The 13377-nt window shown below is 35.3% G+C and overlaps 2 protein-coding genes and 4 non-coding genes across 6 annotated transcripts; 5 read left to right on the top strand and 1 right to left on the bottom strand.

The window, feature by feature from the left end:
* Positions 1-202: 202 nt before the first annotated feature.
* Positions 203-1996, top strand: LOC145627973 (uncharacterized). Its single transcript, XM_081680314.1, has 3 exons — positions 203-526; positions 626-899; positions 1041-1996. The coding sequence occupies exons 1-3, from the start codon at positions 203-205 to the stop codon at positions 1994-1996; spliced, it is 1554 nt and encodes a 517-aa protein (XP_081536440.1).
* Positions 1997-2043: 47 nt separating this feature from the next.
* LOC145627967 (uncharacterized) lies at positions 2044-9038 on the top strand. The gene is made up of 4 exons (XM_081680309.1): positions 2044-2566; positions 2910-2970; positions 5830-5899; positions 8979-9038. Exons 1-4 carry the CDS (start codon positions 2044-2046, stop codon positions 9036-9038), a joined length of 714 nt encoding a protein of 237 aa, XP_081536435.1.
* LOC145564082 (U6 spliceosomal RNA) lies at positions 4289-4391 on the top strand. Its single transcript, XR_014094737.1, has one exon. It is a non-coding gene; the product is annotated as a U6 spliceosomal RNA (small nuclear RNA).
* LOC145564834 (U2 spliceosomal RNA) lies at positions 5479-5675 on the top strand. Its single transcript, XR_014094914.1, has one exon. It is a non-coding gene; the product is annotated as a U2 spliceosomal RNA (small nuclear RNA).
* On the bottom strand, positions 6979-7140 carry LOC145564343 (U1 spliceosomal RNA). Its single transcript, XR_014094806.1, has one exon. It is a non-coding gene; the product is annotated as a U1 spliceosomal RNA (small nuclear RNA).
* A 3913-nt stretch (positions 9039-12951) lies between the features above and the next one.
* LOC145565424 (U2 spliceosomal RNA) lies at positions 12952-13144 on the top strand. Its single transcript, XR_014095029.1, has one exon. It is a non-coding gene; the product is annotated as a U2 spliceosomal RNA (small nuclear RNA).
* The last annotated feature ends 233 nt before the right edge of the window (positions 13145-13377 follow it).

Raw genomic sequence — 13377 nt, 5'->3', positions numbered from 1 at the left:
GTGTTGAAATACATAATTGTTGATTAGGTAGGTGGTCATTTGATTCAGATTTGATTGATATTTGAATGTATTATGTGTATTCAAATGAACTGAAATTGTGTAATGTGTATATATGATTGTATAAATGAATTGCTGATTTTTTTGTAATTGCTTATTTGCTTAAATGATTTTCAGAATGAAGTGGAAACGTACTCCAAATAAAATGCAGAATATCGCTAGTTTCTTTGCTAAATGTAATCCTCATCCTCCTAGTCAACAAAATTCTTCTCCAAATGAACAAATTTCCACTCCACATCATACTAGTGAACAACATACCTCTCCCACACACAATTCACCTCAAATTTCCCCTCGAAGATCACCTCATAATTCCACTCACAACTCCCCTCAAAATGAAGTGGAACACTCTAGTTCTCTTAATGCTTCGGGAGATGGTGTTAGATTAAGTGAAAATGATCTTGCCAATCTTCCTCACGACCCGGGATTGAGAAGAAAGATGAGTGATTTCCATCCTGATGATAGAGACTTAGTGAGGAGAACTTACATTTAAAAAGGGCCATGCCAACCTAAAAACCATGTATTTCCTCAAAGACTCATTGCCCCTAAAAAACGTCGATTTTGTGTGAAGTGGTTTGAAACTTGGGGTTCTTGGCTTGAATATAGTGTGGAAAAGGATGCTGCCTATTGTTTCATTTGTTACTTATTCAAGGATGAAAATGCATTTGGAGGTGATGCATTTGTTACTGATGGTTTTCGATCTTGGAATAGATTAGACATACTAAAAGCTCATGTTGGTAAGCACATGAGTGCTCACAACAATGTCGTGTTAGCTATGGATCTGTTCAAGAAACAAAAGTCAAGCATCACCACTGCATTTTCAAAACAAAGCAAGGAGTCTATGAGTAACTATAGGAAGCGATTGGAAGCATTAATTATTTCCGTACAATGGCTTTTAGTTGGAGCATTGCCTTTTCGAGCTCACGATGAAAAATAAACTTCTTCAAACAGAGGTAATTTTCTCAGACTTTTGACTCTTGTTTCAGAACTACATCCTGATTATTCAAAAGTTTGTTTGAAAAATGCTCCTGGTAATTGTCAACTTACTTCTCCGGTTGTTCAAAAAGACATCATAAATGCATGTGCAAAAGAAACTACTAAAGCAATACTTGAAGATCTTAATGGTGGTTTTTTTGCTATTCTTGCTGATGAGTCGGCTGATATTTCTGATAAGGAACAAATGGCTCTTTGTTTGAGATATGTAAATAAAGAAGGAGAAGTGTGTGAACGTTTACTTGGTATTGTGCATGTTGGGGATACAACTTCTTTAACTCTTAAGGCTGCTATTGAGTCATTATTAATTCAACATTCTTTGTCTTTCTCTCAAGTAAGGGGTCAGGGTTATGATGGGGCTAGTAATATGCAAGGTTCAATTAATGGCCTTAGAACCTTAATACAGAAAGAATGTAAACAAGCATACTTTGTTCATTGCTTTGCTCACCAACTTCAGTTGACTCAAGTTGCACTTGCTAGAAAGAATCCTGATTGTGCTTGGCTCTTTAGTGACATGCTTTCTCCTCTCTTGAATTTTGTGGGTTGCTCACCAAAGAGGAAAGAATTTCTTCGTGAAAAACAAGCTCAAGCAGTTGTTGATGCATTATCCCTAGGTGAACTTGAAACGGGTTCGGGTTTAAATCAAGAACGGGGGTTAGGAAGACCTTGTGACACCCGTTGGGGTTCCCACTTTAAAACACTTGTAAATGTTCTTGATATATTTCCTTCAATCCTTGGCTCACTTGATGACATTGCTAAAGCTGCCGAAGCAAAATCTATGGCAGATGATTTTAACAGAGCACAAAGTATTATTGGTTGGTTAATGACTTTTGATTTTGTGTTTGTGGCTTACTTAATGGTTACTATATTTGCAATTACAAATGAGTTGAATGTGGCTTTACAAAAACATGATCAAGATATTGTAATGCAATGGCCATGGTTAACGTAACCAAGACTAATTTGCAAGAGTTGAGAGATGAAGGATGGGATTCCTTTATGGAAAAGATCTTGTCTTTCACAACCAAATATGAGATTGAGGTTCCAGATATGAATGCGACATATGTTGTTCTCGGGAGAAGGATGTTTAGAGGTAAACGTCCAGGAGTGTCAAATCTTCATCATTTTCGAGTTAAGGTGTTTATTAGTGTCATTGATCTTCAGTTACAAGATCTTGAAAATCGATTTCCCGAGATAAGTAAAGAACTTCTTGTGTGTATGTCTTGTTTTAGTCCAGTTAATCGGTTCTATTCTTTTAACAAAGTTAAATTGACCAAGCTAGCAACATTCTATCCAAATGAATTTTCAAGCTCGGAATTGATTTACTTTGAACACGCACTTCAAAATTACTTTGTGGCCGTTAGAGATGATGAAAGGTTTTGGAATTTGAAGAGTCTTAGTGAATTTTCAAAGAAACTCGTTGAGACGGGATTGTCCGAAACTCATAGTAGAGTATACTTGCTTTTGAAGTTGGTGTTAGTTCTCCCCGTTGCAACGACAAGTGTTGAAAGAGTGTTTTCTGGTATGACAATCGTGAAAGATAAATTGCGTAATAGCATGGGAGATCAAATGTTGAATGATTGTTTGATTACTTTTCTAGAAAGTGATTTGTTTTCGAATGTTAAAATAGATCACATTATTGATCGATATCAAAATATGAAAACTCGTCGTGAACAATTGTAATAGTTTATTGTACTATGTGATTGTAATATATTATTTGTAGTACTTTTAGTTTGTAAGATGAATTATTTAGGTACTATTTGGTTGTAGTATGGATTATTTTTGTTTGATTGAAATGAAGGTGGTTGTCATATATATATTTTTGTTAGTATTTTTGGATTAGAAATTTTTTTTTTCTTTTACAGGTGATCAATTATTCAGGGTGACTCACAAGGACGGAAATCCTGGATCCGCCACCGAATTAAGGTGAAGGCACCCTAGCGGACTGTTTATATGTAATAGACTAACCTAAGGACGGGTAGTATAGGTATTCTAGGTGGGCAAAATTTTGGTGTAAACTCATGAGAGAGTTATGGCCTAAAGCCATTGATAGAAAGTTTTGAGCTAAACTCACTTGGAACTCGATAGGCTATACCTATCTTTTGTGTAATTCGTGTTCTGTTAATTAAAGCATCAATCTTTTTTTTTCTCCATTGTTACTGTAGAATACAAATCCTTGGGCAGCAATCAAAGCTTCAAATTTCTCTTTATTTTGTTCAGCTTTCTAGTCTTATTAGTCTGCTGTGGTTGCTCCTAGCAGTCCATTACATTATATGAGTAAAAGTTGGAATAAGAAGAAATGGATACAATGAATTTTTATTTTATACTGTATTTTATGTTTAGTGATTATTATGTGGTTGCCATTTGTTGGAAAGTGTTTGATTTGGATAGCTGGAAGCTTACTGAGTGAACGAGTCCGATGATTGTGATTTCTTACTTGTAAAAGTATGTGATGACACTCATGACCTCAATTTTTGATGAAGAAATGAGTCCATAACAATTTCCATGACAAAAAATTTCTACTGCATCAAGTATAAGATAGATAATAATGTCACTGCTTGAATGACTGAAAGCTAACAATGTCAAATTACCTAGGAAATTATTTTAGGGTCCTTTTTTCAGAAGGTTTATTCTCTTTGCCTTGCTTGGCAAAGGCTCTTTTTCATGCTTTAAAAAAATTGATAAGCAGTATTGTGATTTTGATTCATTTTGAACTGAATTTATAACGACGTCTGCCATAATTTTCTGATTCTTTGACTGTAAAAATTTCAAATGACGAACCCTTCAATGCTAGAAATGTTGAAGTCATTTGTTATGTGGGAAGGAGACCGTTTCATTAAATACTTCTTTAATTTTGATTATTTGGTGAAGAGTTCAATTGCTATCTTTCCATATCAGTTACTATTGTCTAATGATGATCATATGATAAACTCATTCTTAATTTGATGGTTTAACGAAGAGTTCAAGACTTCAAGTTCAACTCTTGCTATATCTGTTACTGATGATGTCAAACTATCTACCAACTTGACAAAAAATTAACCATGACATTTGTGTAGAAATTTCAGCTGAGGACCCAATGAGATCTGTCTGGTTTTTGTACCATGCATGTCTTATCTCTTATGACTGATTGAGTTGCAGAAACTCAGGTTTTAGAATACCTTGAAATATGTTAAGGATTAGTCCCACATCGGTTAATTTATATAGAAACTCTTTCTTTATATTATTGTGTCTTCACAACATAATTGTCTCTTCGGAGACATCTGATAAAATTGGAACAATACAGAGAAAATTAGCATGGCCCCTGCGCAAGGATGACACGCACAAATCGAGAAATGGTCCAAATTTTTTTGTCCTTTTCTGCTCTTCCTGTATCAATCTAAAATGCATGTCTCTCTTTTTTTCTTCCCCTCTCCATTTGTGGGATGAATTTTGGGGCACTTAGCATGGTTTGGTTCTAAACAGTTTCATGCTCTGAAGTGTTTAAGCAATGTGTTCATGATTTTAGTCCATCCTAAACTAGATTTGGTATGCCATCGCTCATAAAAAAAATTTCAACTTCTTTGCCTCAAATAGTCAAATGGCCAATTCCTCTGTACTTGTAGCGCCAGTTTCATTAATTATTATAGAAATGGTCTATTTTACTAAACTTTACAGTTCCGGTTGCAGATTTTGTAGACTATTGAAAATTTTGTGAATCCCATGTGCAGCTTGAATAGGAGAGTTGCATTAATTAATTTTATGCGGGTAATTGTCAGGTCGGAGAATTATCATAATCTTCAGGTTTGAATAGCTAGTGGATCAAAATCTGGCATCATAAATACCTGGTATTTTTTCTTATATTTTGTAAATGAATATTACATTATATGAGATCTTTTGTGGTTGCAATTTGTTTGGAGGTCTTTGATTATGGGGAAGAAGATGAAGATGGAAATGGTCAAATGGGAAGAATATGTGAAAATTGAAGGAAATACAGGCACGTGAATTACACTTGAGAGTCAATGTAATAAAATGTTTGGTCAACGCCAGAAAATTGAGTAAGTTTTCATCTTAAAAAAAAGGAAATAAAGAAAGTTGTTAAATTTTATTTCTCACAAAATGTTCAACTTATATAAAAAGCTTGTTTACAATAAATTTCCCAAAATTTTATTCCATTTGATCAAGATGGAAGTTTGACATGCTCTACACTTATGTATCCTTACCCTTAAAATGATATTAATGTGTGATAAACCTGTCTTCATATTTCACCAAATCCACTATATCTTATCACCTCCAGCTATATTGTTAAGGAATTAATTATCCAAATACTTCAGACATCAGAATAATTGTACCAAGTTCCAAGCTCTTAATTAAGGAGGGATGTACCACATCTAAAATAAGCGACGATGGTACGACAACTTCAGGAAATAAAACGCAGGAGATTTGACTAAACAATTCATACCTTTCTCGGCCTTTTGGCTAAGATCAAGTGTAGTATTTGTTCTTATCAGTTTAATATCTGATATATGGGCCATTGGCCCACAACAATATTAAATTTATTTTTTAAGGGGGAAGATCCACCACAGTAGCTTGCTACTGGGATCTTCAAGCGTCGCCCATGCGTTGCACTACTGCATGGGCCTGGCGCACCCCACCAATGATTAGTTAAGTCTTAGTTATTTTTCAAGCTTGGTTCCTGCTCGAAGATGATGCCAACTTGAGATAGTCTTCCTCGTCTCTTTCTTTAAATAATATGTTCTCTTTCTGTAGTCTGTTATGTCACTAATAATCTAATTTCTCGAAACCCAGCTATGGAATGCTTGTGTCTATGCTAGCTACCTTCACCAGAGTGCCACAATGTCTCCGGGACTTCAGCAAGGTATTATAAATTTTTATGTAACTTCATGGTTATCTTCAAGTTCATTTATTTGACTCTGGTTAAGTTGGTGGAGTTGGTCGCATTAAGGTTCAGGTGGAAAATGAAAATTGCTTCAATAAACAAAAGAAAAACAATTACTGTTTATGTTCCATGCCAAAAACACTAGACAAGTCTAGGAGAAACTCAATAGCCTCAATGAAAATTTCAACATCTATTTTAAAAATGGGGATCTAGTCACGTTACAATTGCTAATGTTGATTCCTTGATTGTGTTTACTATTTGGTAAAGTCAGGACTGAGAGAAAGTATAATTTCAAGAGAGCTCAAGTCTACTGCTTTTAGTATTATGTTATAGATTAAAGAATTAAACTGGTAAGAGTTGCGCCAGTACTAGAGATTTGGGTAACCGAGTTATTTTAACGTTTGGTCTATTGTCAATTTTGGGTTCATACAAATGTGACAGCTTCATATTTGTTCCAGTTGGTTTGTCTGTACATCTAATCTATATTTTGTTAGGACACATGCTCCTACTATCACAAATTATGACCTAGTAGACTATAAAAAGTATAAATTTGGTTGTGCGAACAGACCCGGAGACCCATACTATTATTACGTACACTCTTCCTCTTTGGGAAGATGTTAGGCTGGCATGAGCATCCCTCCCAAAACACCAAAAGTACAATGGAGCCTACCTTCCTAGGACATAAGTCCATAACCCCCGCCCTGATAGGTATGTTTTACTGTCAATCATAAATTCCTGTTATAGTTTTACAGTTAATTATTGCATGGGAAAGAATTCTTAATCACCAAGAGTTCCATTTGATTAGAGCTATATATGGGGTATCGTGCTAACATTTGCTGGTATACTGCCAACTAAATTGTGCTCTGGACTGTGATTGGTTGATAAAATTCGAGACAGAGTTGAGCATCCCAATTCTCTTTGACTTAAGTTTTAACCAGAATTCATATACCTTTAATTCACATTTATGCTAAGTTGCTAACTACTCTGTGAAGCTTGTTCTACTTATGCTGTTCTGCATCAATTTTGCTTCTTCCAATAATTCAAGTTTGCCTTTTTTTATAGGGGTCGCGCGAACGCAGGCCCCCACTATCACATATTATGACATACACTCTTCCTCTTGGGAAGATGTTAGGCAGGCACCCCTCCTAATGTGCAATGGAGGTCACCAGCCTAGGCCATGAACCTTCTTGATCACCCATTGACCCCGTCCAGGTAAGTAATTTGTTTGAAAATACTCATTTTTATTTTATAGTCATCTCTTTAATACAACCCTTGTTAGTTAATTGATGTGGGACAAGATCCAACCTTGCAAAGCTGAATTTCATGATATGTTCTGAATAAGTGATTCATTCATGTATCTTTGTCTTGCTGATGGGTGATTCTAATTTTAGTTTGCGGGAAATGTTTAATTCTGATTTGACTTTAGACATATTAGTCTATTACTAACTTAAGTAGATTTTTAAATCAAAAAACTTTATACGTTTGTATACCTACCAGTAGAATCCTAGATTGATGTATATTTTTTCTACACCATACCTTTTCATGTCAAACCTTGCATAATTTTCTTGATATCTACTAATTATGCTGGCCAATAGTGCTTGAATTCTTCTCTTGGTAAAACTATAATGCACTAACTGTAGTCCAGCTTACCTTAGTTATCGTGACAAGTAGTATGCTTGCCTACTAGATGGTGGTGTGAAGATGTATGTGGCAGGTTTTGTTAGTTGAAAAAAAAGGTGATATGCACAGTGCCTACCAAATAGAGATGCATTTCCAATAGGGTACTTTAGCATGTCAAAGATCTTTACAACTAGTCAGTAGTAGTCTAGTAGTAACTCCTTGAGTCCTTGATGTGGACGAAAAGGGCTGTAGAGGTTGATCAGGATGATCACAAAGTAAATACTTCGTAATTCGTATGGTATATGGAATTGTTTGCCTAACCGAGGCCAATTTAGTTTAGCATGGAGCTTAGTGTAGGCAGTTGGTTACGTTGATGCATTGATGCATTATCTTACGTTTGTAGCATATTGTCATGAAGACAAGAACTATTGAGCATCCATTTTCATGTGTATTTTGAAGTATGAAATTTTTCAAAACGATTTCCCATAATATTGTTGAAATAAAAATCAATTCCCGTAATACATATATTGATTTAAAAATAAATTCCCTACATAGTGTCCACATATGATCGTTTTTTTTTTTTCGCTTTTGGTTCAACTTAAAACCGCTAATGGTAATAGCGGTTATAGTTTAAAAGTCGCTATTATCGTTAGCGGTTATAAAAAAGAGACCACCTCTAACAATAACAGCTCTCTTTGCGTCCTTGGTTAATTCAGGAAGATTATTTCAAAGAAACCGCCTTTCAATAAGACAGGTCTCTTTGCGTCCTTGTTAATTCTTAGCCTACAGCAAGAAAAGAGAGCGCTGACAATTACACTTATAATTTCAAAGAGACCGCCTTTCAATAATAACAGGTCTCTTTGACTTTATTTTAAAAAAATTGCAAAACCGCTAATTCCCTTAGCGGTTTTAAGTTAAACTGAAAACCAACCCTATGTGGACACTACTTTGGGAATTTGTTTTTAAAACGAAGCATAATGGGAATTTATTTCTATTTCAACAATATTAAGGGAAATCGTTCAATTTTTCGTATAGATTAAATCTAACACAAAATTGTCACAAACAACCTTTGTAAATTTTTTTTTTTTGTCAAACTTTGGCTCTCTCTTTCCGGCGTTGACTGGAGCATGTTTGGCATGTGATCTTTTTTTCTCCTAATTAAACCCCTTTCTCCCTCCAAATCCCCCACAAAAGACCCATGCAGCCATGCTCTCTCGCTTCCACTATAACAATCTTCTCTTCTCTCAAAGTTGAAGGCTCAATTACTCCCAAAAGCTATTTGATTATACAACTCAAATCTTCAACGGATCAATTTATCATTTTCGAGCAAGGTAATGTGTTTTCCCTTCTTTAGATTTCTGATTTTTGTATGAAACTGGCTTGGGTTGTTGAAAATTAGGGTTTTTCCCCTAAATTCTTTCAATTGATGTAATCAAAGAACAATGAGGACAAAGAAGATGAGGAATGGGGATTTCAGTTTGGGAATCTTGAGATGTAAAGGAGGGAAAAGGTTGAGGCGTTCGATAGGATGGGGTGGGATATCGAAAATAGGTGTTGGAGAAGGGGTGATTATGAAGGTGGGGGTTTGAGGACTTCAAAGAAATGGGAAAGAAAAGTAGAGGAGGAAGGTGAAGGGGGGGAGAGAAAGGGAGGGAGGTGAAAGGGGGGGGGGGGGAAGAGAAAGGGAGGGAGGGAAGAAAGACGAGCTTTCCTTCCAAATCTCTCCATTGTTGGAGAGATCTATTTCTTATTATTTAATCCCTCCATTTCTCGCACCTTCAATTCCCTTATTTTCTCATTTGTTATCCAAATGAAAGATAGTCCTTCCCTCCTTTTCTATTCCCTTCATTTCCTTCAATCCAAACACATTGTAAGGGATTTGAAAAAGAGGAAGAGTTACTAGGAAGGGGAGGATGAGGATTGAGGAGTAGAGGATCGGAGGTTAGGATTGAAGATGGTATGATGAGGCTGGTGGGGTGGACGAGAAAGAAAATGTAAAGAATTTGATGATGCGTGAATTGGGTGCTCAAATGAGGGTATTTGCTATGAATTTTGTCTTGAGGTCAAGAAGTTAGGTATGATGAGGAAAATCAAAGATTGAGGATTGAAATGGAGAATAGGATTGAAATGAAGAATAAGAAGCAGATGATTCTTGATTATTACTTATGGTGTGGTGGTGGATTGGTTATTGATTCTTGATTATTATCCATAGTAAAACACAATCATATATATGTTCCCTCACTTTCTTTACTAGCAGCATGTCTAATCCTGCTTTTTTTTTCTAATTGCAGATTGTTAATTATGTCTGGGTAGAATTGGGAAGAATGGAAAATTTATGGAGTTGGTGATCCTTAATAGGTGATGCAAGAAGCTGAAGTAACAAAAAAAATTAAATAGAGGTATATCTAAACCTAAGAAAATCATACCTTTCTTGACCTTTTATCTAAGATCAAGTGTAGTATCTGTTTTCATCTGTATGTTGATCTTTTTTTTTTTTTAGAACAATCTGATATGTTGATCATTGAACAATAGTTGTATTGAATTTACTGCTAAGGGGTAGTCCCATCAAAATAGTTCGCTACACTGGTCATCAAAATAATAATAAATCCACATGAAAATTATAATTTATAAAATAATACCAACTGCCTTGTTTGCTCTTGTTATAATATTTTGAAATGCTCTTGTTTGCCTCATAAAAGATAAAACTGCCTAAATTGTCACTCTTTTGCTAGTGTCTTTTTGTCATCGGATTGTGCTTTAACTATAATGGGGAAAACTGGTGAATTTTTTATTATTATTATTATATGGGTCATTGTCGCCATTTCCTCTTGCAGCTCAGCTTGTGTTGGGTAATGGGATCCCTAAGCTGAGTCTGTAATGGTACTGTACTACTGTGTGGTGGAATTAAAATTTATTCACTTGCGAGTTTTGGAGTTTAAATGTATTTAAGTGCCTCTGCAATTCTGCATTGATTTATGGCTCTCTAAATTGATGCTTGTGGGGAATAATTTCAAGCGTTAATCCCCTAGCTTGAACCCCACTGTGATCATACACTAAAGTACGGTGGCGTCCAAAAGGGAAGAAGATAGAGCAAAAGAGTCGCCAACAAGTTTTTTAGGAACTTGTAAACCGTTCACAGGGTGAAGGTTACACCCCTTAACGATCCTAGAGATCGTCAACTCCATAAGGTCTTGAACCAAATAAGGGTTCGGGGATGAAGGTACAAATCCAACCTAAAAGAGATTGGACCTGCCCTAATAATAGGCCTCTACTTTATTCTGATCGTATTCATGTGCGCTTTCTGACTAACATACAATCAATAGGATTAACCCTAAACCTGTTTATCTATGTTGGTTGAATTTTAATGCACAAATAAATCTATTATTGGCGATCACTTGAATTATAATCAAATTAACCCTAACAAGATTATTAATTATCTTATTAAGCGTGATTACAAGTACCAATTCCCTTTAAACATGCATAAGAGGCGTGATCAAGCAATAACAATAAATATATCAAGCAACATAATAATAAATAATAGTCAAAATTATGTTCATCATAATAACAATAACTATAATAATCATAATCATAATAATCATGTTAAAGTATAATAATAATAGCAAGATCCTAGGCATGATACTAACAAGATTAATAACAAACCCTAGCATGCACTAAGCAATAAAAATCAAAGCTTTAACCCTAACATGATACTAACAATCATAAATATTAAGAAGAACATAAAAGGCATCATAGAAATCATAATAATCATATTTGATATTAAAATTACCCTAGACATGATACTAGGAATCATAATAACAACCTAAGCATGAACTCTACATCATAACATCAATTAAGCCACTAAAGCACTTACTTTGATGCCTCGTACCTCTTTCTAATAACAAAATACACACGTTAGTAACTTCAAGGAAAATAATAAACAAAAACAATTAAATTAAATAATTGAAATAGAGATTTGGGACCAAACCCTCAGAAATTAAACCTTTCACGTCTAGGGCGAAGGCAACTTCGAATATGGCTAGGTGTTTCTAGATCTAATGAATGCGGAATTTTTATATGTAAAAGGCTAGTTTAGAAAAGAGAGAGAAAGAAGAAATAGTAGATGAAAATTAATGATTGTTGATGAAAACTAATTTTTAGATTAAAACTGGTTGTAGATGAATGAAAATGGAGTTTTTACGACGTTATTTATAGAGAAAATCAGCCAAAAAGATAAAAATATCAAAACAGAGTCTGGCGCACGAAAAATAGAACCAGCACCAACGTTGGCTGTTGGCGCTAGGCGCCAACATTAGCGCTAGGCGCCAAGCGCTACAACTGGCGTTTGGCGCTGATTTTAGAAAATCACACGTTTTCTTAAAATCAGATAAAAATTGACGTACAAGAGGATAAAATCATATTTTCCTCAAAAATGCTCTTTGATTTTAATTAAAACTCTGAAAAGTCAACAAAAGTCAATTTATCAATGCTTATTGAATTAGGAATGAAAAGAACCTTCTAGAAGACTAAAACCATTCCTAACTGCATTAGGAATGATAAATCATATTAGGCACTCCCCTAGATCATTGGGCCGCATATAAGGCTCAAACCGGGCCCAGTTCAGTAAATTGGCCATAACTTCCTCAATATTCATCGGAAATGGGCTTATAATATATCGTTGGAAAGCACTTATCAAGCCTCATACAACTACACTACTATTGGACCCATATCATGGACCAACCAAACTGGATTGGCTGTTTTCTTAAAATAAGTTTTCAAAAACAGAGAGAAGAGAAAAGAAATAAAAACTATCCGCAACACTAAACTTTCCACACTTTCACTTCATTCGATTATGATTCGACGTGAAAGGTACTCATCACTAGGTTTGGTTTTGGGGAGACACATTTGGGTGTCTACAATGCTGACTTGTTTAAAAAAAATTTGAAATCCCAAACTACTATAGTTTATTGTCCAAAAGGGGTGTCACAACAACTAAGCTAATATAATATCACTAATTCCTGCTCTTGATTCATTCTTTTATTCTTTACATGTTGTTTCACGTTTCACAGTCCCAAACAACAAATCTAGTACAAGCCTGGCCGAGACAATATGGAAAATGCTATTAATGTACTTATGATGAATCTTCCTCCATTGCTCAAGACTTCAAGAAGTCTATAAATTAAAGTTCCAGTTCTGCATAGCCTTGTCTGTGAATAGAAGTTTTGATGTATGATAAACCGTTTTCCATTCCAGACATCAGAATAATGTTACTGATTTCCTGAAGTTTCTGTGATCAAACTCCCTACGATATAGACTGATGTTGGCACCTGTTGGCTGTTGTTATACCACATTGAGAAGAAACGACGAGGGTCAACTTCAGAAAATAAAATGCAAGAGATGATACTAAACAAATCATACCTTTCTCGGCCTTTTGGCTAAGATCAAGTGTAGTATATGTTCTTATCAGTTTAATATCTGATACATGCACTAGTAGAAAAAAGCAATTAGCCACCGGTTCAAAACCCCCCTATGCCACCGGTTTTGAACCGGTGGTCATTTGGGGGGTGGCAATAATCTGATGCAAAAGCCACCGGTTCAAAACCGGTGGCAAAAACAAGTATTGCCACCGGTTAACCGGTGGCAATTACAGTAGCTTGCTACTGGGATCTTCAAGCGTCGCCCATAGGTTGCACTACTCCACGAGCCTGGCGCAACCCACCAATAAAAAGTTCAAAATTTTAGTGTTTGGCATAAATTATGTTATAGAGCTGAGATAAATGCATTGTGGTTTCATTGTTAGTGTGTTGTTCCCTTTTCTTTGCCAACATCTTTAACTGTCA

Source organism: Chenopodium album, chromosome 1 (assembly GCF_948465745.1).
Source record: "Chenopodium album chromosome 1, dcCheAlbu1.1, whole genome shotgun sequence".
NCBI lineage: Eukaryota > Viridiplantae > Streptophyta > Magnoliopsida > Caryophyllales > Amaranthaceae > Chenopodium > Chenopodium album.
Note: the sequence above shows the minus strand (reverse complement) of the source record. Positions and strands in the feature narration are given on the sequence as shown.

Coding starts and splice junctions, on each gene's coding strand:
- LOC145627967 (XM_081680309.1), top strand. CDS start 2,044: ATGGAAAAGATCTTGTCTTTCACAACCAAATATGAGATTGAGGTTCCA. Junction 2,567..2,909: donor TGTTGAAAGAGTGTTTTCTG/GTATGACAATCG, acceptor TTTCTTTTACAG/GTGATCAATTATTCAGGGTG. Junction 2,971..5,829: donor GGATCCGCCACCGAATTAAG/GTGAAGGCACCC, acceptor CTCGAAACCCAG/CTATGGAATGCTTGTGTCTA.
- LOC145627973 (XM_081680314.1), top strand. CDS start 203: ATGCAGAATATCGCTAGTTTCTTTGCTAAATGTAATCCTCATCCTCCT. Junction 527..625: donor ATCCTGATGATAGAGACTTA/GTGAGGAGAACT, acceptor TTTTGTGTGAAG/TGGTTTGAAACTTGGGGTTC. Junction 900..1,040: donor ACAAAGCAAGGAGTCTATGA/GTAACTATAGGA, acceptor CTCTTGTTTCAG/AACTACATCCTGATTATTCA.